The sequence below is a fragment of the Carex rostrata genome, chromosome 1 (assembly GCF_964058835.1).
Source record: "Carex rostrata chromosome 1, lpCarRost1.2, whole genome shotgun sequence".
NCBI classification, from domain to species: Eukaryota; Viridiplantae; Streptophyta; class Magnoliopsida; order Poales; family Cyperaceae; genus Carex; species Carex rostrata.
The window spans coordinates 3256712-3279930 of record NC_135918.1 but is presented as its reverse complement, the minus strand read 5'-3'; the positions used below and the strand labels follow the sequence as shown (position 1 = coordinate 3279930).

The 23219-nt window shown below is 33.7% G+C and overlaps 2 protein-coding genes and 1 non-coding gene across 3 annotated transcripts; all 3 read right to left on the bottom strand.

Annotated features, from left to right (window-relative positions):
- Nucleotides 1-679: 679 nt before the first annotated feature.
- Nucleotides 680-3818, bottom strand: LOC144552444 (alcohol dehydrogenase 1). The gene is made up of 10 exons (XM_078300431.1): nt 3635-3818; nt 3150-3286; nt 2993-3039; nt 2193-2515; nt 1978-2060; nt 1818-1893; nt 1662-1723; nt 1481-1576; nt 1182-1343; nt 680-1060 (listed from the first exon to the last, which is right to left on the bottom strand). Exons 1-10 carry the CDS (start codon nt 3669-3671, stop codon nt 944-946), a joined length of 1140 nt encoding a protein of 379 aa, XP_078156557.1. The 5' UTR covers nt 3672-3818; the 3' UTR covers nt 680-943.
- Nucleotides 3819-8764: 4946 nt separating this feature from the next.
- LOC144566660 (small nucleolar RNA Z279/snoR105/snoR108) lies at nt 8765-8867 on the bottom strand. The gene has a single exon (XR_013515248.1). It is a non-coding gene; the product is annotated as a small nucleolar RNA Z279/snoR105/snoR108 (small nucleolar RNA).
- A 3640-nt stretch (nt 8868-12507) lies between these two features.
- SCPL42 (serine carboxypeptidase-like 42) lies at nt 12508-18834 on the bottom strand. The gene is made up of 10 exons (XM_078300384.1): nt 18218-18834; nt 16252-16359; nt 16071-16163; nt 15753-15845; nt 15584-15669; nt 14819-15097; nt 14052-14185; nt 13282-13374; nt 13078-13195; nt 12508-12765 (listed from the first exon to the last, which is right to left on the bottom strand). Exons 1-10 carry the CDS (start codon nt 18462-18464, stop codon nt 12601-12603), a joined length of 1416 nt encoding a protein of 471 aa, XP_078156510.1. The 5' UTR covers nt 18465-18834; the 3' UTR covers nt 12508-12600.
- Nucleotides 18835-23219: the final 4385 nt, after the last annotated feature.

Sequence of the window (23219 nt, the reverse complement as noted above, 5' to 3'; positions counted from 1 at the left end):
GCGCACATTCAGAAATCAAAACATGTATTAACATTTCATATAAGAAATATATTTGCATGCGACTTAATTAAAGATTGTTTTGTCTTGACTTGGGTCAGTGGGTCTAGAAGGACAAGGATAGGAAATATATTTCCATGTGACTTAATTAAAAGATGTTTCTCCCGCACTTTATCTTCAAATAAAATGCCCTTCTTAAATAATGTTATCTTGTCTGCATGTTTAATTTATTCCCCTCCAACTAGGACATGCGCACTTCGTTTAGATAGGGTAAAGTTACTTGTGCTGTGAAGTTCCATTTGAGTCTGACAAATGGTATTTCCCTTGATATTTTTGTTAGTGTTTTTATTATTTTTACCGTTGTAATTTTTTTTTTAGTTTAAACGCAGCCATTAATACGCAGAAAATTAATCAAATTAAAAAAATTATCACAGCTATTATTTTCTTTTCTTAGCGAAAACAGCTCTTTAGACAGGACCAATTTGAGCTGCCCAATCAAAACTAGAAAATTCAGATCATCAATTTGTGTATTTCCCTACAATTTGAGAATGACACTCAATGAAAGTAAATAATACTTGTAGCCTAAAGAGCTCTTTTACAACAGATGGCCAAACAGCAGCAAATTATTCCTTGTCAAAAGATTGTGAAAGTGGCTTTGCTCTATGATACTCAGTGAACCATATAACACCATAAATTCTCTGTAACTAAAACTTGTAGAACATAACTACAATTTAAGCAGTCTAATGCCGCATGAAAACTACCAGAAACCAAAAGATACACTAGGAAAAATAGAGGCAAAAGAAACCACCCAAGCATATCAAGCCCAATTTTTATTTAAATACATTGCACAGGATATCTCGAGTGACGTTGGACCCATACTCCAAAAGACACATTTTAACAAAATTACTCCATACTCCAAAAGACACATTTTAACAAAATTACTCTCTTAACCATCCATGCGAATGATGCAGCGAAGGCCTTCTCCTTTGAGCATGAGGTCAAATGCTGTGTTGATCTCTGAGAATGACACACTGTGTGTGATGAACTTCTCCAATTCCAGCTCCTATACAAGAATTGCCAGGTCAAGATGTCTATTATGAACATTTTATGGAAGGAGACACAAGCTGACCCAAACTGTAACTCCTAAGAGAGAAACTATCTCATGAAACAAGATAGGAGCTTACCCCAGTCATGTATTTCTCAACAACAGAAGGAAGGTCGGTGCGGGGCTTGTAGTTGCCAAAGAAGGTTCCCTTCAGTGTTCTCTCATTTAGGAAGTTCATTGGATGAGTCTTAAACTCGGCATCCTTGTTTGGTACCCCGACCAAAACTGCCACCCCCCATCCCTAAAATACAAAAATGTTGTCAGAAATATAGGTATATTAGTTGGTCTCAATTATAACTCTAAAATACAAAAAATGTTGTCAGAAATCTAGGTATATTAGTTGGTCTCAATTATAAGGATAGTGAAGTGGCATATTACATCATGAACACATTCAAAAGCTTGTATCATGGCATTGATGTTTCCAGTGCATTCGACAGACCGATCAACACCGCCATTAGTCATCTCAGCAATAACCTGGAACATGGAAAAAAAAAAAAAGAGCATTAAAATTTGATCTTACCAAGTACAACAAAAATGGTAAAGTATGCGTGAATATAACCTCCTGCACTGGCTTGGTGTGTTCCTTCGGGTTTATAAACTCCGTGCAGCCAAATTTCCTAGCTGTGAAAGGGAATATTGTGCAAACCAATAATTAAACCAAGTGAACTGAAGAGCTTATATTAGATTCCAAAAGAAAATATAATTTTTTTCTTACCTAGTTCAAATCTGTTTGGATTCAAATCAACACCAATAATACGCGATGCTCCTGACAGCCTGGCTCCCTCAGCAGCCTAATTACTCAAATAAATCACTCCATATTGCAGCTCAAATTAACAATCCATTGAAAAAAAGAAAGCGAAGAAGAATGGATTTACCGCCAAGCCAACAGCTCCCAGACCAAAAATTGCCACACTAGAACCCTTTGGTGGTTTTGCAACATTAAGAGTAGCACCAAGACCTAAAAAATGAGAATACAAAATAGAAATCAGATCATGTTAATCTACAATATCATAAAAGAATAATTACCTTACTATGTACTAATGGCATCAAGAAATTAAAATAGTTTGGAGCAAAATCAGAAGATACTTACCAGTCGAAACGCCACAGCTGAGAATGCAGACTTTGTCGAGCGGGGCTTCAGGGTTGATCTTTGCAACACAGCCGACATGGATAACGGTGTACTCGCTGAAGGTGGAGGTGCCGACAAAATGGAAGATGGGCTTGCCATTGATGGAGAAGCGGGACTGGCCATCACCAATCATGACGCCACGGTCAGTGTTGATACGCAGGAGGTCACACATGTTGCCCTCTGACTTGCAGTGTGCACACTCCTTGCATTCTCCCGTGAATACTGGGAGCACATGATCCCCTGGTGCCAGCTCTGTGACCCCCTCCCCCACACTCTCAACAATCCTGTCATTAAGCAATAGGATCAATGAAAACAATTGAAAAAAAAATAAAAAAAAATGATATGAAAGAATAGTTTAAGGTCTACTGTCTGGAACTGAGAAGTACACAGGCAAACAAAAAAAACCATGAAATGACTACCAAAGGATATATTGGAACTGCAATAGATTCAGTCTGTTGCAGGACTTGTGTCCCAAGCCAAAAAATTGTATATTGGAAGAGTAAAGGGTATAGTAATTTAAGTGCATACTGGATCTATTGCAATGACACTTAACAACTAGAATAGCTTGTTAAAGGGGAAAAATATTTCATTCATTCTTCCAATTTTAAACGATAATAGTAGAATGTGGACTAGTACTCAATAAACAATGTCTGAATTTCTAATGCTTAATAACTAAAATCATATGCTGTAAATACTAATTTCGTAAGATAAAGGTGTACAGTAATAAAATGAGAGAAAAAATCAAAGAAATTTCAACATACCCTCCAGCTTCATGACCAAAGATCCGAGGAAAGACAGGATTCTGGCCCTGAAATAATTAAAAAACATCTTGAATTAGTCAAAAATCATTTCCATACATACAAACAAAAAAGAAACAGATAAGAAATCATAACAAAAAAAGTTTGTAGCAATAGTAACCTTAGCTTCCCAGAAGTAGACATCAGTGTGACACAGTGCTGTATAGAGAATCTTGATGCGCACCTCCATTGCTTGTGGAGGGGCCACCTCTACCTCCTCTATTACTAGCGGCTTCCCTGCCTCCCATGCCACAGCAGCTGTAACTCAAAATTTCCCAAAATTGTTAGATCAATTTGCAAGAATAGGAGAACAATTTCAACAATTAGCGCATTGATTTCGAATATAAATTGAAGAGGTATATGTTGGAGTGATATAAACAAAATAGATCTCAACAGTACATAAATAATCCCTTGGACGTTTTTTTTTTTTTTTTGCATTTTAAGAAATCAAAGCTTCTCGTCGATCAAGTTCCCTGTAAGTTCGATCCACGGGAGTTCGGTGCTTTCGCACAGGGCAAAATAACGGCCAAAGAGAGATTAAAAAAGGTCTTAAAATTGAATTAGCCGAGCTAGCAAACTAAATCAAAAGTTTGTTTGAAAATAAACCTTTGCATTTGATAACTTTCCCAGCAGTGCTTGCCATTTCTAACTTCTCTCTCAGTATACAATTCTCAGAAATGTTAATAGCTTCACTCGAGTCTCTCTGTCTCCCTCAAATGAGTAATGATGAGAGGTGGATCAAAAGACGCCGAATATATAAAGCCAGAACCAGAAGGCACAAAAGATAAAGGGAGACGGTGGAACTGGACTAAAAATAGTACCGAGAGTGTGTGATAAAAAATAAAAATAAAAATAAAGAGAAAAGGTGGGAGCGAAACAAGCGACGTGTTTCAAAACCAGAGATGGTTTTTAGGCGAGGCTACGACACGTGGGAATCTTAAACTGCACGGCGGTGAACCCGAAACCCGTCTTGGTTTCGCACCGCACGCACCTGGTTCATTTCTCTGGTCTTCTGTGGCTGTGCCATGTTTGTAACCATGTTGTTGTCCTACGGTCCTGGCATTAAAAAGTGGAAGTTCAGATATGTACTAATGTTCACAGTTTGAAAGGTTGCACTGTGAATGAAAGACAATGTAAATGATAAATTTTGGTGCAATTTGGAAACTGTAAATAATTTTCATAATTTAAGTTTTATATTGACAGATAAATATTTTTCATAATTCAAGAAATATTACTAAGAGAGTAATTTATCTGAATATAAATTATCTAACAGTTTTATGGTGTTTGTCGGATGTTTATATAGTTCAAATAACAAAAATCTTCTGCGTTTATGCACATTTAAAAGCTCCCCATAGTCCTAGTTTTGCATGTAGTCACATCAAGCGATATACAGAAAATCAACGTACTAGAATAGATGCAAAGATCAATTCTTAATTTTGCATATTATGCCAGTTGTCAAATTGACTTGTTTCCTGCTGTGTGTACTGTGTAGTGGCTAGTGCGATACCGCGACATGACAAACTGTTGATCGCTTAGCTCATGGTTTTAAAAAATTCATTCATAATTATGTGGTTAAAAGTGCTTTATCATATTTGACAAATTAAAATTAAAAAGTGGATGGGTATGTGTGTGAACTCATAACGATTCGCTAATAATATTTACCAATTCGTTTTAAGTAATATACCGTAGCTAATTTCTCGGATAATGAACACAAATTAAAATAGTTCTTTACAAACAATAAGGCAAATATTTGCACATTCTTTTAAAGATGACCAAAAAAAAAAAAAAACTGTTTCTAGTGATTCCCTTTTCTTTTAGAGTACATTTGGATGATAAATGTTAGAGTAAAGATGTTGTCCCTCTTGAATCTGTCCCCTATCTGTCCCCCTAACAACTTTCCTTTTTTGTTCCCTCACGTGGTCAAAATCTACCCTCTTCAATCTTCAATCTTCTCACGTGGCGAGGAGAGCGTGGTGCACCGCCGAGATCCGGCGAGGAGAGCGTGGTGCACCGTCGAGATCTGACGAGGAGAGCATGGTGCACCGTCAAGATTCGGCGGGGAGAGCGTGGTGCACCATTGGAGAGGGTCCATGCTAGCCCAGCGAAGGTTGTCACAATGCAACATATGAATACTTCATTAGTTAGATATGAATACTTCAGTTGTTAGATATGCGTACTTCATGTTACATATGAATACTTCTTGGAAGAGGTGGGATGAGAGAGATGAATCTGACTTTGAATTTTGAATTGTATAAATTATTTCGAACATGTATGAATACTTCGTAATCGTCAGTATGAATAATTCTTTAGTTAGATATGAATACTTCATTGTTTTAGATATGCATACTAGTATGTTGAGAATATTTCTTGGTCCCAATCTGGGCAAGTGTGAATATTATTAGTGTCAGATGTGAATATTGTTAGTGTCATGTGTAAATACTTTATTAGTTAGATATGAATAGTTATATATATGAATATTTCATTTGTTATATATTGAGTACTTCATTAGTTAAATATGAATACTTCATTTGTTATATATGCATACTTCATGTTAGATATAAATACTTCTTGGAAGATGTGGGTGAGGGATGAATTTGATAATGAATTTTGAATTGTATAAATTATTTTGAACATGTATGAATACTTCGTAATCGTCAGTATGAATACTTCTTGGAAGAGGTGGGGTGAGAGATGAATCTGACTTTGAATTTTGAATTGTATAAATTATTTCAAACATGTATGAATACTTCATAATCGTCAGTATGAATACTTCATTTGTTTAGATATGAATACTTCTATATTTAGATATGAATGATATATAGTTTCGCTGTAGTGGTCCCCAATCTTGGCAAATGTCGCTTTCAGACGATTGCGGTCCCCAATCCAGGCTGTCACAAGACGTCAGCGGTCCCCCTGGTTGTTACTGGTCCCCTCCAGCTTGTGTTTACATATGACAAATAGTTATGATAATAAGTATGAATACTATAAATTCGTAGGTATGAATACTATACGTTTTGACTATTAATAAGATAGCATTAATCTTGCTCTTTGGTGGTAGTTAACACGTTTTAACTATTTTTTTTGTCTTTTAGTGCGGGGGACAGATAGGGAACTGAAGTAGGGGGACTGTTAGTCGATCCCTAAATGTTATTCCTAGAGAGTTATTCTCATTGTTTAATGTTTGAGTGAAAAAAATATTATTTTCATCACAAGAAATAGCTCGGATTAGCTGTTATTCCATTAAAATGTTGGGTTAGCAACTATTTCGAAATGTTGAGTTAGCAGCTATTTCGAACTATTCTTTGTTTCATCCAAACGTATCCTTAATATTTTTTTGTACTTTCTCATTTTACATTATCAATTAAAGAATTTCCGTTAATGACACGAACATGGAGTTAAATACTCTGAATTAGTCATCCATAGAAATAATTATGAATTGCGGAGCACATTTCAAAATCTAGTTCAATTAATCATTTATCTATAGCACATTTCTTATAAAAAAATTTCCCCTTTTGTTTGCCCCCTTCAACAAGAATTTGCCCAATTTACGGGGAAATCTAAACAATAATATTTATGATTATCACGCAAGATATGGCTTCCTGTACAAGAACAAAACTCAGACTTGCTGTGCAAGAATAATATATTAACTCATTTATTACCCAATAATTACAGGAAGACTCGTAGCTGACAAACATGAAACTGTTATAATTAACATTAATTTATAGCATGCTTCCATTTCCAAAATAAACACAGATGGCGAGTTTGTGACAATTCGGACTTCGTAAGTTGTTACTAACGGGCTTTTTAAAATTAAATTAGCACTGATTTTAAAACTAACTAACGGGCCGAATTTGCGCAAAATTTTTTTTACACGGGATATACCCCTGGGCTTGTTTCACAAAAGAGAACTTAAATTTTTCATTGAAAAAACATAATCTTTTTCTTAAAACTATGTAGTATGACATCATTAAAAAAAAGGTTGCGTCTTTTATTTATTTATTTTTTTTCTAAAAGTGTACTAAATTCAAATACAAAAATATATTAGAATAATTATATTGATCCCCTCACCTCTGTCTCTCCATTTAACCCCGCACTCTCTCTCTCCAAATTAACTCCCTACCTTTTATCCCCGCATTAATTCCTCTGAGAATTTTCATTTATCCCCGCATTAATTAACAATCCCCACATTAATTATACTGTCCTCTAATAACAATCCCCGCATTAATTATACTATCCTTTAATAACAATTCCCGCTAATAAATATTTATCTGTTTATTGATGTTCAAGAAAATATTTATCATTGTTCTGACAAGTATTTATCCTTATGTCTGAGAAGTATTTATCATTGTCCCTGACATGATAATACTTTGATTTGATTAAACATTACTTATTGACAAGTTCAAGAACAAAGTTCAAGAAAGTATTTATCGTTGTTCTGACAAATATTTACGATTTTATATGGGAAGTATTTATCATTGTCATAGATGTTTTACTGTAAGTTGTAATTATGTCTGAGAAATATTTATCCATGTAACATAAAGTATTTATTCATGTAACATAAAGTATTTATCATTATGTCTGAGAAATATTTATAATTGATATTTTACTGAAAGTTGCAATTATGTCTGATAAGTATTTATCCATGTAACATATAGTATTTATCAATGCATAATAAAACATTTATCCTTATGTCTGAGAAGTATTTATCATTCATATTGTACTGAAAGTTGTAATTATATATGATAAGTTTTTATCCATGTAACATAAAGTATTTATCAATGTATCATAAAATATTTATCTTTATGTCTGAGAAGTATTTATCATTGGGTGAGGGGATAGTTTATTTAATGGTCCCCAGTTGTGCGGGGACAATCCAGAAAAAAAAGGAAAATTTGTGCGGGGATAAATGACAAGTATTTATGAGGGGATTGTTTATTTAATGGTCCCCAGTTGTGCGGGGATGATTCAAAAAAAAAAAAAAATTTTGTGCGGGGACAACTAATGGATTGATTTATTCTTTCATAAATAGAGATCATTGCATAGAGATTAACACTTTGCAAATTCACGATAAATACTTTGATGCTTTAAGTTAAATACTAACAGTTTCTGCGGAGTATTAATTATTGAGCGGTCCCCCCCATGATATTTTTGACATTTTGTGCGGGGTTTTTTGCGGGGATTGTTATCAGGATCCAATATATTAAGCCATCAGATTAGATATTCATCGTTTGTTTTACGCACGTGTAGAAATTTTGACATGTCATTTTTTATTAATAGGCATCGTAACTTTATTAAAATATACTAATGAAATATGTGTTATTTTTTTAATACTTTGATCTGTATATATTTTACATTTAGAAAAGAAATAAGATAGATCAATCAATCTACTATTTTTATTACAACTTTCATTTATTTTATTGCATCCTACTGGCCTATGATAACTGAATATACAATACATTACAGACTTTAATATCAAAATGATAATTAAATGGCGCTGTAATGCTGAAAGATTTATTAATTTACTCCATTTTAAAACTGTCATACGAGACCCAATTCTTAAAATCAGGCCCATCATTTCAAAAGTAATGAAGAACCTACGAGATTTTTAAAATCATAATCGCTAAAATTTAGATTTTAACAAAACCCAAATAAAATTGCCTTACGAGGGCCCGTTTCGAAGCAACCATAACGTAAACTTCAAAACAAAAAAAAAGTTTATGAATTGATTTATGGGTTGGGATCAGATCGGTAAGATGAGAGCGCCCAATATTGTCGTAACAGGCTTTAGGCGGGCGCCCCTCTCGCAATATAGCGAGATTATTACCACTCATCATGTCCCGTTTCTGCCTGAAGGATCATGAATCTTTCAGAAGGCCTCAGGGGGCTAGTTATAGCACCGCTGTTTCTCCTATTTCTGTCCGCTTTCTTTGTGGGACTAAAACTTTGCACTCGCGCTTCTGAAAAGCCGGATACAAACTATGTGACTTGAGAAACCCTAGCCGTCAAAAGCCGAAAAGGATTTTACACTTGCTGCCAATTTCAAGAAATCCCGGAATTTTTTTTTCGTCTGCGCTGGTTTTTTAAATTAAGGAGAACATTGTTTTATTTGAAAGTTTTATGTTTAAATCCTACAGGCAGAATGGGAAAAGAAAATGTGTCCGTTAGTAAGAACATTTAAATACATGTATTTATATGAAGGAGGTGATTCAGTCACAGGGGGCTGCTGTTCAATTTAGGAGACAATTTGATCAAGTCTCTTTAGATGAATGGTTAACCATTTTACATTTGCCAAGTACCACCTCTTTTACACATTTACATGATGCTATAGCTTGGAAATGGAAACCACATAGTATTTTTACAGTTAAATCCTTATACAAGATTCTGAATTTTAGAGGGGTTTGTTATCCTAATCCTATGTTATGGTGGAAATTACCTCTCCCTCATAAGATTAAGATCTTCATGTGGTTGGTAGTTCGAAATAAAATTCTCACCAAACAAAATTTGCATAAAAGGGGTGGATAGGAGATACAAAATGCCAATTTTGTCACCAAATTGAAACAACTACTCACTTATTCCTTGAATGTCCTCTTATACAACAAATATGGTTTTGGATGGGAACCAGTCAATATCATTTTACTAATTGGCACTCTATCCAAGATATTATCTCATTTGCAGGATCTTTGACGGGACATGATAAAACAGCGTTTTTGGTTGTGTTCAGTGCATTGTGTTGGACAATTTGGAAATTACGCAATGAATCATGCTTTAACCACACTCCTCATAAAACTTTTCGCACAATCATTTTGCTAATAGTTTCCCTTCTTCATTATTGGACAGGTGTAATCAAGAAACCAATCCGAGACATAATACTCACTGACTGGATGCCGGAGGATACTGAGATCATTCCCCTGCAAGTCTGGGACCCAACTACAGCTGACTTTGACAACAATGGGATGCAGATGGTGGTGTTTCAACCATCACCACTAGGAGACGATTCTGACTCTATGGAGTCAAGGGCTTGACTTAATTAGATGCTATTATTATGTTCCGTAATATATTAGCCTCTAGGCCTTTTTGGACCTCAGTGTTATATTTGCAGTTTTTTACGCATTTATGATAGTAGTATGTTTTGTGCAAATATTTGGAACAAAGTTTGTAATGATTGACGGTTTCTCTAATGAAACGGGCGTAAAGGCCTTTTATCAAAAAAAAAAATTTGTTAATTGTTTTCATTTTTCTATTAAGCTTGAAAGTGCGAAAGTTGAAATGTATAATTCAGGGAAAGTAGGTAAAAGTAGTTTTGAACCTTCACTTGTATACTCAGACCTTCACTTTCAAATTTTAGCAAAAAAAAAATATTTAATTTACAGTAGGATGTGAACAGGTAATATTGTTGTGTAATCATATGTTAAAAATTATGATTCTCAACCTTATCTAAAGAAATGATAATTTTTATATTCAAATATATTTTTAGAATAAGGCTTAAATACTATGAATAACATAAGACTTTTTGTGTTATTATTTTAAAAATTTATCTTATAAATTTTAAACTTTGACTTAAATAGCTCAATAAATTAACTATATAATAAACTTGTAGAATATCAATTGCTACTATTTAAAAAAAAATACTATTTTTATAATTTGTGAAAGATGATAAAAACTAAAAAATAAATTAAAAATAAAAGAAAATTGTTAATATTTTATGTCATTTTTTGCCATCTTTTATAAATTATAAAAAATAAATTTTTTTATCAAAATAGTAAAAATTGATATTCTACTAGTTCATTATATAATCAATTTATTGAGCTATATAGATTGAAGTTTGAAATTTATACGATAATTTTTTTAGGTAATAGCATAGAAGGCCTTATGCTATTTATAGCATCTAAGCTTTACTCATATTTTTATATGAATATTATGTTGGACAGTTTGGATCGATTGTCTAAATAAACAGAGATGTAGATTCATAGCATAGACTGTTCCGTGCTTTGCAAAGTATTGTAACCTCACTAACCTTTCATCGAATTTATTAATTTATGCAATAATCGAGCAACTTTGAAATCTATTGAATCAACTTTTACTTCCATGTTGATGAAAATGATAAAAGTTATGGTAACGGCACAGACATATAATGCGGTGATGAAGTCGGTTGATACGGTGGTTGTGATAAAAAATAGAGATTGGAGATGGACGCGGACTTGAGATAAACACTCTTGACTTGACTTTATATCTGCTCCTGGTTGAGCTCCTATATCTCATCATGTTTTTCTTGACACAAAATTTTAAAAATAATATAATTCCAGTTTCAAACATCTCTCAATATTTTGTTTGCGGTCCACTAGTTGTATATTTTTCTTTCGCAGTCGATGTTAGTCTAAAAAAACATCAAAACAAATCTCTCCTCCTTTTTTAAAATTTGGGATTTTATTTAATCAAAGTGTAAGAACTAATCTTTGATCTCAGTCACTAAAAAATGCACTCTGTACTCTGTGCGTGAGATCGTAACTTTAAAATCTGAATAAAAGATATTTTATAAATATTTAAAAACAAATAGGTTGCTCTTCATTTTTATGATTATCTAAAAATATATTTCGGTAACTATATATAATTCTCTATCTCAACCTCAACCTTTCTACAAGTAGTTTGAAAAATATAATACCAAACGTAAATTTCCAGTGAGGATTGGATACAGAAAAATTGCACCAGAGCACTGTACGTCTGTACCCCGTTAGGCCGTTAACCCATACCTAAATAATAATGGAAGGGAGCTGGAAACAATTTAGGAATAGTTCAACCCCAGCATGGATAATTTTATCTTTTTGTAATGCAGATCATAAGTTTCCCGTGTAACAACCTTGCCAATATACAAAACCTAGTACTAGAGGAAGTCAAATTGAAATATTACACGATATTTACCTCTAGCAGTAAGCAAGCAATTTTTTCTTTTTGAAAGAAAGATGGAGGTCAAATCTTCAAATTTTATATTCCTATAATTACAATAAGGAATTTTCTTCATCCGGATTTCAAGTAAGCAATCATAGTGGTGACATATTGCATGAATTAAAATTCAGTAACTTTTTTTTTGGTGTTTATGCAGTTTTTATGATAAAAAAATTATCCATATATTTTGAGAAAAATAGAAAGCATGCAGTTGTGGTTCCCGTCTTGCGCATGTTAAGATGTTCTTCATTTTGAGAAAAACTCATTGCATACGAAAAACCAATAAATAAAGTTTATTATTTATAATTTTAATGAAGGACAAAAGTTTTGCATTTAATTCAGTTGGTAGCTGTGTCCGATGCCAATTATATATTTTCGGTGATGGTTTATGCAAATTCTTTAGACAGGCATTTAACGGCCAAAGTCCATTTTCTAGCCAATCATTTAGTCGAGCTCCCCGTTTATGCCTAATCTTTTGATTTCAAGAACAAGAATACTTAAGTAAAGATTGAAGAACCAGAAAGGAAACAAGATTGAAATGAGAACCAGAAAGGAAACTATTTATTATCAGTTAATTATCTTTCTTTCTTTTTTCCTTTCTCCTTTTCAATGCTTAAAAACATCTGACAACCTCAGTCCATGGAAAGGTGCGTTGTATTCGGTAATCTTTTGCCATTTACAAAAGATCGAAAGAGACGAAGGGATCTGTCAGGTTGGGCAAATGGTACCATATGAGCAGCACCTCGTACAGTTGCAAATGTCAGCATATTACCGTATTCGGTATACCAGCCACCAACCTTGCGGCAAAATTGAAAAAAAAAATGAAAATGTCAATATATTTTATATACACAAACCTGAATAAAACAATATCCAGTATCAGCTGATTTCTATGATGGACCCAGATTAGGTTTTTCCACTAAACTTGTACAATTTAGATGTAAAATTACCAACACCATATGGTGGATTGTATGAATGTTGATTAATTGAACAAACTGGCATTCTAGGAATGTTTCACTCAAGGTGGAATGACATGAATATTGAGGAACTTCTTGTATGCTAATGTAGAGGCATTAATGATCTGGCAAAGTTGAAAAAAATATGATATGTACCTGGCCTTTGTGAAACCAAGCCCCATAAGGCACTGTTGTTTTTAGTTTCATGTCATGTGCAAGTTCTCTCACTAGTGTTCTAGAGCCCAACAATGGCACGACAGAATCTTGGTCACCACTGCATTTAGGAAAAAGAATTAGAAACACCATATAAGTGAGAAGAAAAGAACAAGTATTGGCACAGCATGGATGCAAAAATTATACCTGAAAACCAACACTGGAATTTTATTGCTGATAATTCTCCCAAGTGTAGGCAAGATGTTGATGTTGCCATCTGTATTACTGTAATTTAAAACCCTGAAAAAAATATTTATAGAACAGATAGTGTTAACTAAATGTGAACAATGCCACACTATATTTCAGCTTTTGCTAGATGAAGGCATGAACTGGAGAACAGAAAGCATGGATAGCTAGTACTGGTTAGATTCAGACATATACCACCAGCACAGACCGATGTTGAGTGCCACTGCAATAAAAAATGGCTGCCCCAAATTCATATTGGAAGGAGTACAACACTGGTGATCCTGTAGGCGTAAGCAGTACCAAACTCCATATGAATTTTTGGAAGGGGTGGAGAAGGTGTAAGCAGTACCAAACTCCATAGCTACTACAACACTGCACCTTTTTCTTGTGTACATTGAGGAGTGGAGAAGGAACTAGGAAGGGGGAGGGATAGATAGTAGGTTGTGGGTCATGGGATTTTTGGAAAAAATTATTGATGCTTGATGCTATCTGGTCATGATTCCCAAGTGGCATATCTAGTAATTAGACCACTCTACTAATTAGAATCAATTAAGGCCGTGAAAATGAACTAGATCTGAAACTGCAACTAGACTGTCCATACCAGTATTAAAACCTATTACAAGGCACAGTTTCCCAATACTCACCTTCTTTAGTTTGGACTTTTGAACCATAAAAACAAAAGAAACATAGTGAAAGGAACATTTGAGGCAGTGTTGAAACAAAATGCTTACTGACTGCACATGCTCCAGCTATATGGCAATTTTGTCCTGTTGGCATGTAGTGCACGTTGAACTTCTGGAAGGTTAAAGTAGAAACGTCTTTCGTATGTCATGCACACATCTACACCAACACTGGTTTTTGTGGCCTAATCAAATTGGAAATAGAAAAAGAAAAAAAATAAGATAAGGAGTTAAGTCAAGCTAATTGAGGGCACATTGATCATGGACATATTAGTTATGACTTGTAAGCCCAGGGAATACTATAATTCATACTCAAACAAAACCAATCACACAACAATTTCACGAACTTATATTAGACAATAAATTATACATTAGCTCTCATTGAAAATGCTCCATTGTGACAAAATCAGGAATCTGTTGATGCTTAAATCAATATGTGGAAATAAAGCCAACAAAATAGACAGGTAATAAGGACTTGGTATACATTGGACAATTTAACTAAAAGTATAAAGTAGTTTTGTGTTTGCAGGAAATCTAACAAAAACCTCAAATTAAAGAAGTCTTATCAAAAGCATTCCAAACACATTTCATAATTTTGCAATTCAAATTTTAGCATGCTTGTTTTTCAGGTATATTGATGCTTACCCCCACCCCAAAACAACCACAAACCTTACAATTAACTATCATATTGAAGATCAAGCAAAACTTCATATAACAGCAAAATTCAACGAAAATGCCCATGAAAAAATATTTCTATTTGAAAAATGAAAATCAACGAAAGTATTTAACCCATAAAAAACGATCGATACGATACTTACATATTTCTTTAGTCTCAGCTCCTGCTCTACAATGGATGGATAGCACACATCTAAAATGACGTCATAATTGTTCACATAGTTCCCAACCACAAGGTTGGCCTCTGCAATGGCATCATTACATCTTCCCGAAACATTGTGCGGAGCATTAAAAACATAGTCTTCAAAATCACAATCACCCATGATGGCAAGGCCAATCTCATCAGAAATCATGCCATGTGACCAGAAATACTCATACGTCGCTGGTATGTCACGATCCAACTTCAATAGTGGATTCCCAATCTGTTTAAATATTAGTAGATGAATTAGTAAAAGGGAAGATATACAAGTGGAGAGATGCTTTTTGGATTCAAAAGAAATCATCCACAATATGCTACAGGGATGGCATTTTTTCACATAATAAATTATTTTATCTAGCGTTCTCTTCTTGTGTCCATCTTTTTGTAAACTTTTGACGTAATTTTGTACCCTTTTGAACCAGTCTAACAAATGGTGATCTGAGAACTTGTTCAAACCATCAGTATAAGCCCTATTGAGCAGGTTTATTACAATTTGTTTGTTTTGGAAGGTTTCTGCAAAGTAGTCCATCTATGTGTACCAAAGCATAGAGTCTGGATTCTTATTTTTTATGAGAATTTCATTTTATAAATAGAAATTAAAACTGAATTAAAGGATCAAAAAAATAAGACCGACTAAAGTTAAGTAAGATACTAAAAAAAAAATGGTATATTGAGAAGGTAGAAATGAGGCAAGAAAGGATCTCCTTACAGCAATTCCTTTTATATTAAACTTAAAATCTCTTGAGTTCTTGTTATGAGTGAGAAGAACATCAGCAAGCTGTGGTATGTAGTGCCCTACAATAGAAAGTTCCCATTTAGCAAATTAGCCAATGAAAAGAACAACTTCTAAAAAAGGTACAATGTATTAATTGCTTAACCTGCGTAGCTTTCTCCTGTTAAGAACAAATCTTTTGTTTTAAGCTCTGGAAACTTCTCAAACCATCTCAGGAGGAAAATATGCAAGTTGTTAGCTGAGAAAAGAGGATATCAATCAGCACAAAAATATATAACAAACATGAGTACAATGACCATTTTGAGTAAGGATAGGAGAAGAAGAGTTTTGCAAGAGAACTGCCACATTATTATCAAGAAAGACTGTAACATATCTGTTACTGGCAAAATATTGCAAAATACAAAACCACCGCCTATAGTTCTAAACAGACTCCTGAAAAACATAGAAAACATTTGAAACGTACCCGCAGCCATGTCGCCACTGTTGTAGTCCTCAGTGTTATTGGAATAAGACCAACCAACACCAACAGGAGACTCAATGAAGAGAAGATTTGATACTACAAGGATATGGCAAAACTGTTCAAGTCAAAGAAAAGGAACAGCAATATGGGCCCAATTACTTTGGAGTTTAAAAGAAATATTTACCTTTGTTCCATGACTTCTTGTTTTGCCTAAGGCCTCTTCCATCTCCTCTTGGGTAAAATGGGCCCAACTCTGTGAAAGCACCTCCTCCAATTGAGGAGCAACCGGGTCCTGACCATTGATCGAATTGCAATAGCTATGTTAACTTGAACCATAGCCTTGTTAACTAGGCTAGTCTAATGAAGGAAGAAAAGACACTTCTGATAGCCAAATTTGACATAATAAGAATAGAACTAGAGTGTTCTTAAGCTCACCAAGCCTCTTGGTAAGCTTAACTTCAAAACCTATCGGATTAGCTTCAAACGACTAATCCAAGCAGTTGAAACCGATCTATTGCACGAGTTGTGTGTTTCCATGCAAAATTTATAAATTTTTTAATTAAAGTCAAGTGGTAAAAAGGAATAAGGTTTATAAGTTAATTTTAATGCTTTATTTTTCATCATTCTTTGACTGCTTGACTATATGCTAAATGAACTAAAAATTTGTTAACTTTACATGTAAACGCACCACTTGTATAATAGATCAGTTTTAAAAGTTTGGATTTGTCATTTGAAGCTAATTAGATATGTTTTGGAGTTAAGCTCACCCTAGTTGTACTCACATAATAGAGTATCATACACAATATTGAATCCCGATACTAGCTTTTTTTCTTTTCAAATTGTCTATGTCGATAATTAGGATTTAGGATACACATTGCTTTACACAAAATTTCTAATTTTCTATAGTTGCAAAAGACCAGGTTTTTAACCTAGCAGGAAGCTACTAAGCAGAGTTCCTCTGATAAAGGGGCAAGCCCAAGATAAAATTTCAAATCTTTTTGTCAAATATGACAAATATAATTGGGCTCCAGAATATGGCATCCCACTCTAGCTTTTCTTTTTTCCTTTTAAAATAGTCTATGTCAATAATTAGGATATGTGTTACCTTACAAAAAGTTTGGTATTTTCAATAGTTGCAAAAGACCAGGCTGGCTTACACGACTTGCAAAAAAACCAGAAAACTACTAAGCAAACTTCCTTTGATAAGGATAGACCCAAAATATTCCTTTTCACCAAAAATGACAGAGACAATTGTGTTCATCTGTTCCCTACACGACACCCAACTAAAGCTTCTTTATCAAGGAAAAAAGATAAGTAGTATGGTGATAGAACATTAAAAACTGTACTGATAAAGCCGAGAAACTGTTGATTAGAAACTAACTTTATGTCTTTGCTCTTTCTAAAAGAAAAAGGCATTTTCTCAAATTTACATTACAAACAAAAAGGTCCTTTTCTTTTTTGAAAAAAAAAAAGCAAAAATGTTGAGGGGTCTTATAGGCATTCCTTGTTTAATGAAAGAAGAATATGCTCCTGTTGCAGTTACACGATTGGTAATTGATTAATAGAAGACTTGAAGTGTTAATAATATACTGGCAGTTATCATCTCCCTATATTAAAATCTGGCAATAGAACCTCACCCATGCACATAGCTATACAAAAGCCGTAAGTCTAGCCAAACATATCTCACAAGAAAATACAACCTGGGAACTGCGACAAGTAAAGCCTACTTATTTATTAAACTTAACTGATTCAAACAAGACAAGAAACCTTTACAAAACCAAAACATTAAATAGTCATGCATGTATAGAAATAAAATAAATTTTATGTAAGTTGCAAATGTGTTCATATGTCTCCTTTTTATTAACTAAATTAAGTGATTCAGGAATCTATGATATGATGCTCAAAATTGGAAAAATAAAGAAAAAGGACGACGAATAAACAGAGTTGAGTGACCTAGCTAATTTCCCCTGTCATTCTGACCACATTACTTGCATCTTCAATTTAAAAATAAAGCATTAACAAATAAAATCGTAAAGTAAAAAAAAAAAAAATACAAGAATTCGTTGAGAATTCCTTACGAACAAAACACAGAATTCTGACCAAGAGAAGAAAAACAAACTAAAGAGGGGCAAAAAAGAGCAAAAATATACCTCCATTAAGCCAGAGAGTGAGAGGCTTCTTCTCAGGCTCTCCATCGGCCTCAGTAAAATAGTAAAAGAGACTCCTCCCAGATTTTACATCCACATCTATATACCCCGCGAACTGCCTGAACTCGGTCTTTGGCTGCCCTGGTAGACCAACCACCAGATCCTCTTCAGGATAACCTTCTACATTACCTCTCTCTCCTAAAATCACCACCACACAGATCATTAACACACACCATTTCGGCCCACGCATCTTTAGTTTCGCAGAAGCCGAAGTATCCTGTCGCTCTACTATTTTAATGGTGAAATTGGGGAGAACAGAGAGTTTAAAACAAATGCTGATTCAGATAGAGAATGGCATGCGATGCGTGATGTAAGCTGGCAGTATGACGATAACATTCGGTTAATAAATTTGGAAGGAGACGATTCAAAATTGTTTTAATTTGGTTTGGTTCAAGGAAGAGATTTCTCACTGGTGTGGAGTTTGGGGTGCGGGAAGGTCGTTAGTTAAATGGAGAAAGGGAAGGGCACTAAAAGGGGCAACCTATGATGAAATGCGGCGGTTACTAAATTTGGGAAGAACCGATTGAAAATTGTTTTAATTTTGTTTTTGTTAGGCGATTTCTCACTGGTGGATAATTGGGAGTGCGACCTGAGCGCGAGTTAAAATGGACAAAGGGAAGCGGACATGAAATAGCCGTTGGCGTTAGGTGTGGGACTTAGAGACGGGATTATAATTGCTCGCCACGTGGCAACAAATCATATCTTCTGGAGTAACTTAAATTTTAGGTTTAGATCGGACCGTCCGATTTGTTTTGACACGTGCATTTCACCTAGAACCATATTGGTCCGATCAGTCCAAATTCGAATCGGATGGTCCAAAACTAAACTCAATATTTGTGTTACTTCAGAGCATAGAAACTCAACGAGGCAAGGGATCGGGATCTAAGAAGGGAAGACGCAGGCAGATTAGGTCTCTCAGATTTCTTGTGACATAAAATTGTAAGTGTATGTTGTCGATGGTTGTAAGAGGTAAGAACAATTTTATTCTTGTAGTTTTGTAGTTCTGTTATCCTAAGTATCTACTCGAGAGAAGAAATTTCACACGCTTTAATCTATAACTATTAATAAGTATGTGAGAAGCATAGTGACAAGATTCGCGTATTATATCTGAATAATAAATAATTCGTTTTTTTGGTGATGTCGAACCGAACGCCGAATTATTCGGTTGACCGAACTTTGACCGAAATAAACCCAAATAATTTACAAATTTTACTAACTTTTCCCAAAATTTACAAATTTTTCTCGAATTTTTCTCAGAATATATATTTTTTATATTTTCCCTTTTTTTATTCTCTCTTGCGGGGACTAATATCTCTGATCCAGATAATTCCGAATCATTTCTGAATTATACCTAAATTATTTCTGAATCACAAATTTTTGACCTCACCACCGAATCGAACCCGAACAATTCATTTGTGACTGGTGAGAACTGAGAAGTGTGAACTTGCAGAACGTTGTCAAGCCGAACCTAAGACATCAAAGTTTGTCAACAGAAGATCTATCTTAGAATGGAAATAAATCTGCTGTGATTCCAATCTCAACCATTCAAAATTTTTCATACGCGAATCTCAATAAAGAAACTTTTTCATACACAAATCTTAACGATGTTGAATGATTGGGATATGAATAACAGGACCATGTTATTCCATTGGAATCACATCAGATTTATTTCCATCTTAATTGGGGGTGGCTCTAGGTGCGTGGGGACCGTGCATAGCATTGCAGTAATGATGAACTGCAAAGGCTAATGATAGGCCCAGATCCGCTCACTGTGAACGAACAGGTAGTAGGATGTCTTCACTCTTGATACTCTGATCGATCCCATTTAGATTCGTGTTATTAGAGATCAACCGCTCATGATACTTGAGCCCTGGGCACCAGTGGAAGTGTGATGTTATGTAAACTTAGCTTGGAATACGGTGTGCTTTGTCTTCATGCGTGGGTTCATTTAATTATTCTTATCATTTAATTTGCAGTACCTTTCGCGGCCCCCTCGCTTGCTTCGCTTTCGAGGTGACAGAATTTTATATAAAAAATATATATATATATTAATAAAAATTATTGTTAAATAATATATAAAAATAGAATGAGTCAATGAGAGGTAGGAACTTTCAATATGTAAAAAAAAAAATTTCACGAAAGTAAAGTTCATACAAAAGTTTATAGAGGAAATATCTTATGAGTTCGTATTTCGACGTCTGAAACCTAGCACCTCTAATTAACCAGCTTCGAGATACCTCCCTCAAATGAAGCATTTATACGGGCTTAGCGTTGTCTGTATAAATTCATTTTTAATCTAATGCCAGGCTAATTGGCAGTCATTTTTTTTTTTTTGAAATTATAATTTTTCTCACCTATCCATCTTTTATTTCTTCTTCAAACTATCTAACTTTATATTTTAACTATAACTATCATGAGAAGGGTTCAAATGCCTCCATTTTTCTGTGCCTCCATCATGTCTTCATTTTTAAAAACTTAAATAACTCAAAATTTTAATTATAAATGTCAAAATAAAACCGTTAGATGTGATCTATGTTATTTTCTCTATATACTCATAAACTATTATTACATTTCAATTTTGTTTTCATGTGAATTAATAACTTGAAAAATCAACGTATAGAAATTATCCACATTAGTACATTTTTTTACAATATATCTTGATGATAACCAAAACAAAGTTGAAATGACGTAATATTTTACATGTGCATAGATAAAATGATGTAGATCATATCCAATGGTTTTATTTTGACTTTTAAGTTTTAATTTTTTAGTTATTTAAGTTTTTAAAAATGGAGGCATTTGAATCCTCTTCAATTACCATTTCTAACAACTTTTATTTCTTTCCTCTTTCTCCATTCCTCTTCCACCTTCATCTTCATATTCCAACTCCATCTTCTCCTCTCACCTCTCTCTCACACATCTGCCTCCACCTTTCTCTCCCACAACTGCGCTATTTGAGCTACAACCGCTATAGCGTGTAACGCGTAGCGGAAATAGCGGTCCGCTATACTACATGGGTTTATGATTTTACAATTTTAATGGGCTTTAATGTCCATATGAGTTTTTTTTTACTTTATCAAGATATATCAATACAATGGAACATGTGCAGACTATACTGTTATATCAATTAAATTTTGTATCATGCATTAATATATGGTAGTGGTATATTTTGAATATAAAATATATCGATAGTTTTTGAATTAGGGATATTTTGAATGTCAATTTGAACTTTGTATTGGTTCAATATGAATATTAAAACTTCTTAATCAATTTGATGTTTTTTTCTTGATGAGACATGAGAAATATAAAATATAATTTTTGAAATAAAACAAACGCTATTTATGATAGCTTTCGCTATAGCTGCGCTATTCGCTAAAGTTTTTTTTTTTTGGTCTTTCCGCTATGCCGCTATAAATACTATTTAGAACCTTGTATAAAAGAAAACAATCTTGGTACCAACCTGTTATAAATGAAGCCCTAAATATTAAGTCACATAAGATCAATTTATGTTTTATCTTTTGAGAATCTATATTATTATATAATAAATGAGGTTCAAAGACTCCCTGTTGAGAATCTACATTAATTTATATTGAAGCTCAAAAAATGTATGGCCTGCAATCTTCTAAATGAGAATGAGAATAAATATATTATTTTATAATGAGCTCCAGGATGTGTGGCTGCGCATGGTTTCAATCAATGTACATTGAAAATCATGAAAAAGAACTCCAAACTGTGGATATTTTTCACGGTTTGAATATTTTTAAAAATTCCGTTCAACACTGATTATTTTTATTAAAATATTTTACAAAATGGATATTTTTAAAATGTCGAGCTAGGCTGCTACTTCAAACAAAATAATACTAATAATAAATAAATAAATAACATGCAGGGTCTACCAAAAGTTAGGTAGTGTCCTAAGAAATGAGTAATCAAATTTCCAGCCGCCAAAGTGAGCCGGAATAGTCGCAGCGACCATTCAAAGTGCTAGATAATTTAGATACAATTAATATTTCTTTTCTTTGTTTTATTTTTATTTATTGTTTAAATCTCCGTTTATTCTAATGATTCTAGATTTGGGTTCAAGATCATTAGAATAAATGGAGTTTTAAACAATAAATGAAAATAAAACAAAGAAAAAAAAGATTGATTTACTTTCAAGTTGAGGAGATATAGAGGTATTCGGTCTACAATTCCTTGCTAATTCTATCTATTCGGTGTTGTTTAAATTCATGTTTGATTATGACGAGGTTTCTAACCTATGATGTTCTTTGAATAAATATTGACACCATTATCTTGGGTGGATGGTTTAATGTTCCTCAAACTCTAGGAGTTTTACCTTGCCTAGCGGGATATTTAATACACATGCTCCAAAACAAACATCAATATTTATTCTAAGAAAGCTAAGAATTGGTTTATAATTTGTGTTAGCTGGAACAAATAATGATACAAATACTTTGGGTGAACGGATTAATGTTCCTCGAATTCTAAGGCTGTCACTACCTAGAGAAATTTTTAACACACATAATTCAAAGTATATATCAATATTTATTCTAAGGTGTCCTAATTAGGTTTTGACTTCAATTTAATACTTCATCAAATCCTAACCTTAATTTCTATAGTTCCGGCTTAGATATCAAAGTTCGGTCGCTTCTAATCCAAACCTAAGGTATATGTTTATGGTTTCAATTAGTATTTTCCTTACCTAGACCAATGCTAGAATTTTAATAAACTAAAGCGAAAAGACATGATATAACATGATTTCAAGCTACTTCAATTCACTAAATCTAACCAGGTGAACTATAATTCAAGTACTAATGAAATTCATAAAGAATACATCACAAAAATTAACATTAAATCAGACAATCATCATAAAAACTAAAATCCGAATAAAATAGAATTAAACAAGTTCATGCATTGACCTAAACCCCTAGAGAGAGATCTACTC

Coding starts and splice junctions, on each gene's coding strand:
- LOC144552444 (XM_078300431.1), bottom strand. CDS start 3,671: ATGGCAAGCACTGCTGGGAAAGTTATCAAATGCAAAG. Junction 1,724..1,817: donor TCCAAACAGATTTGAACTAG/GTAAGAAAAAAA, acceptor TCCCTTTCACAG/CTAGGAAATTTGGCTGCACG. Junction 1,061..1,181: donor TTGAGAAATACATGACTGGG/GTAAGCTCCTAT, acceptor ATTCTTGTATAG/GAGCTGGAATTGGAGAAGTT.
- SCPL42 (XM_078300384.1), bottom strand. CDS start 18,464: ATGCGTGGGCCGAAATGGTGTGTGTTAATGATCTGTGTGGTGGTGATT. Junction 15,098..15,583: donor TTAATATAAAAGGAATTGCT/GTAAGGAGATCC, acceptor ATATTTAAACAG/ATTGGGAATCCACTATTGAA. Junction 13,196..13,281: donor ATTCCAGTGTTGGTTTTCAG/GTATAATTTTTG, acceptor TCCTAAATGCAG/TGGTGACCAAGATTCTGTCG.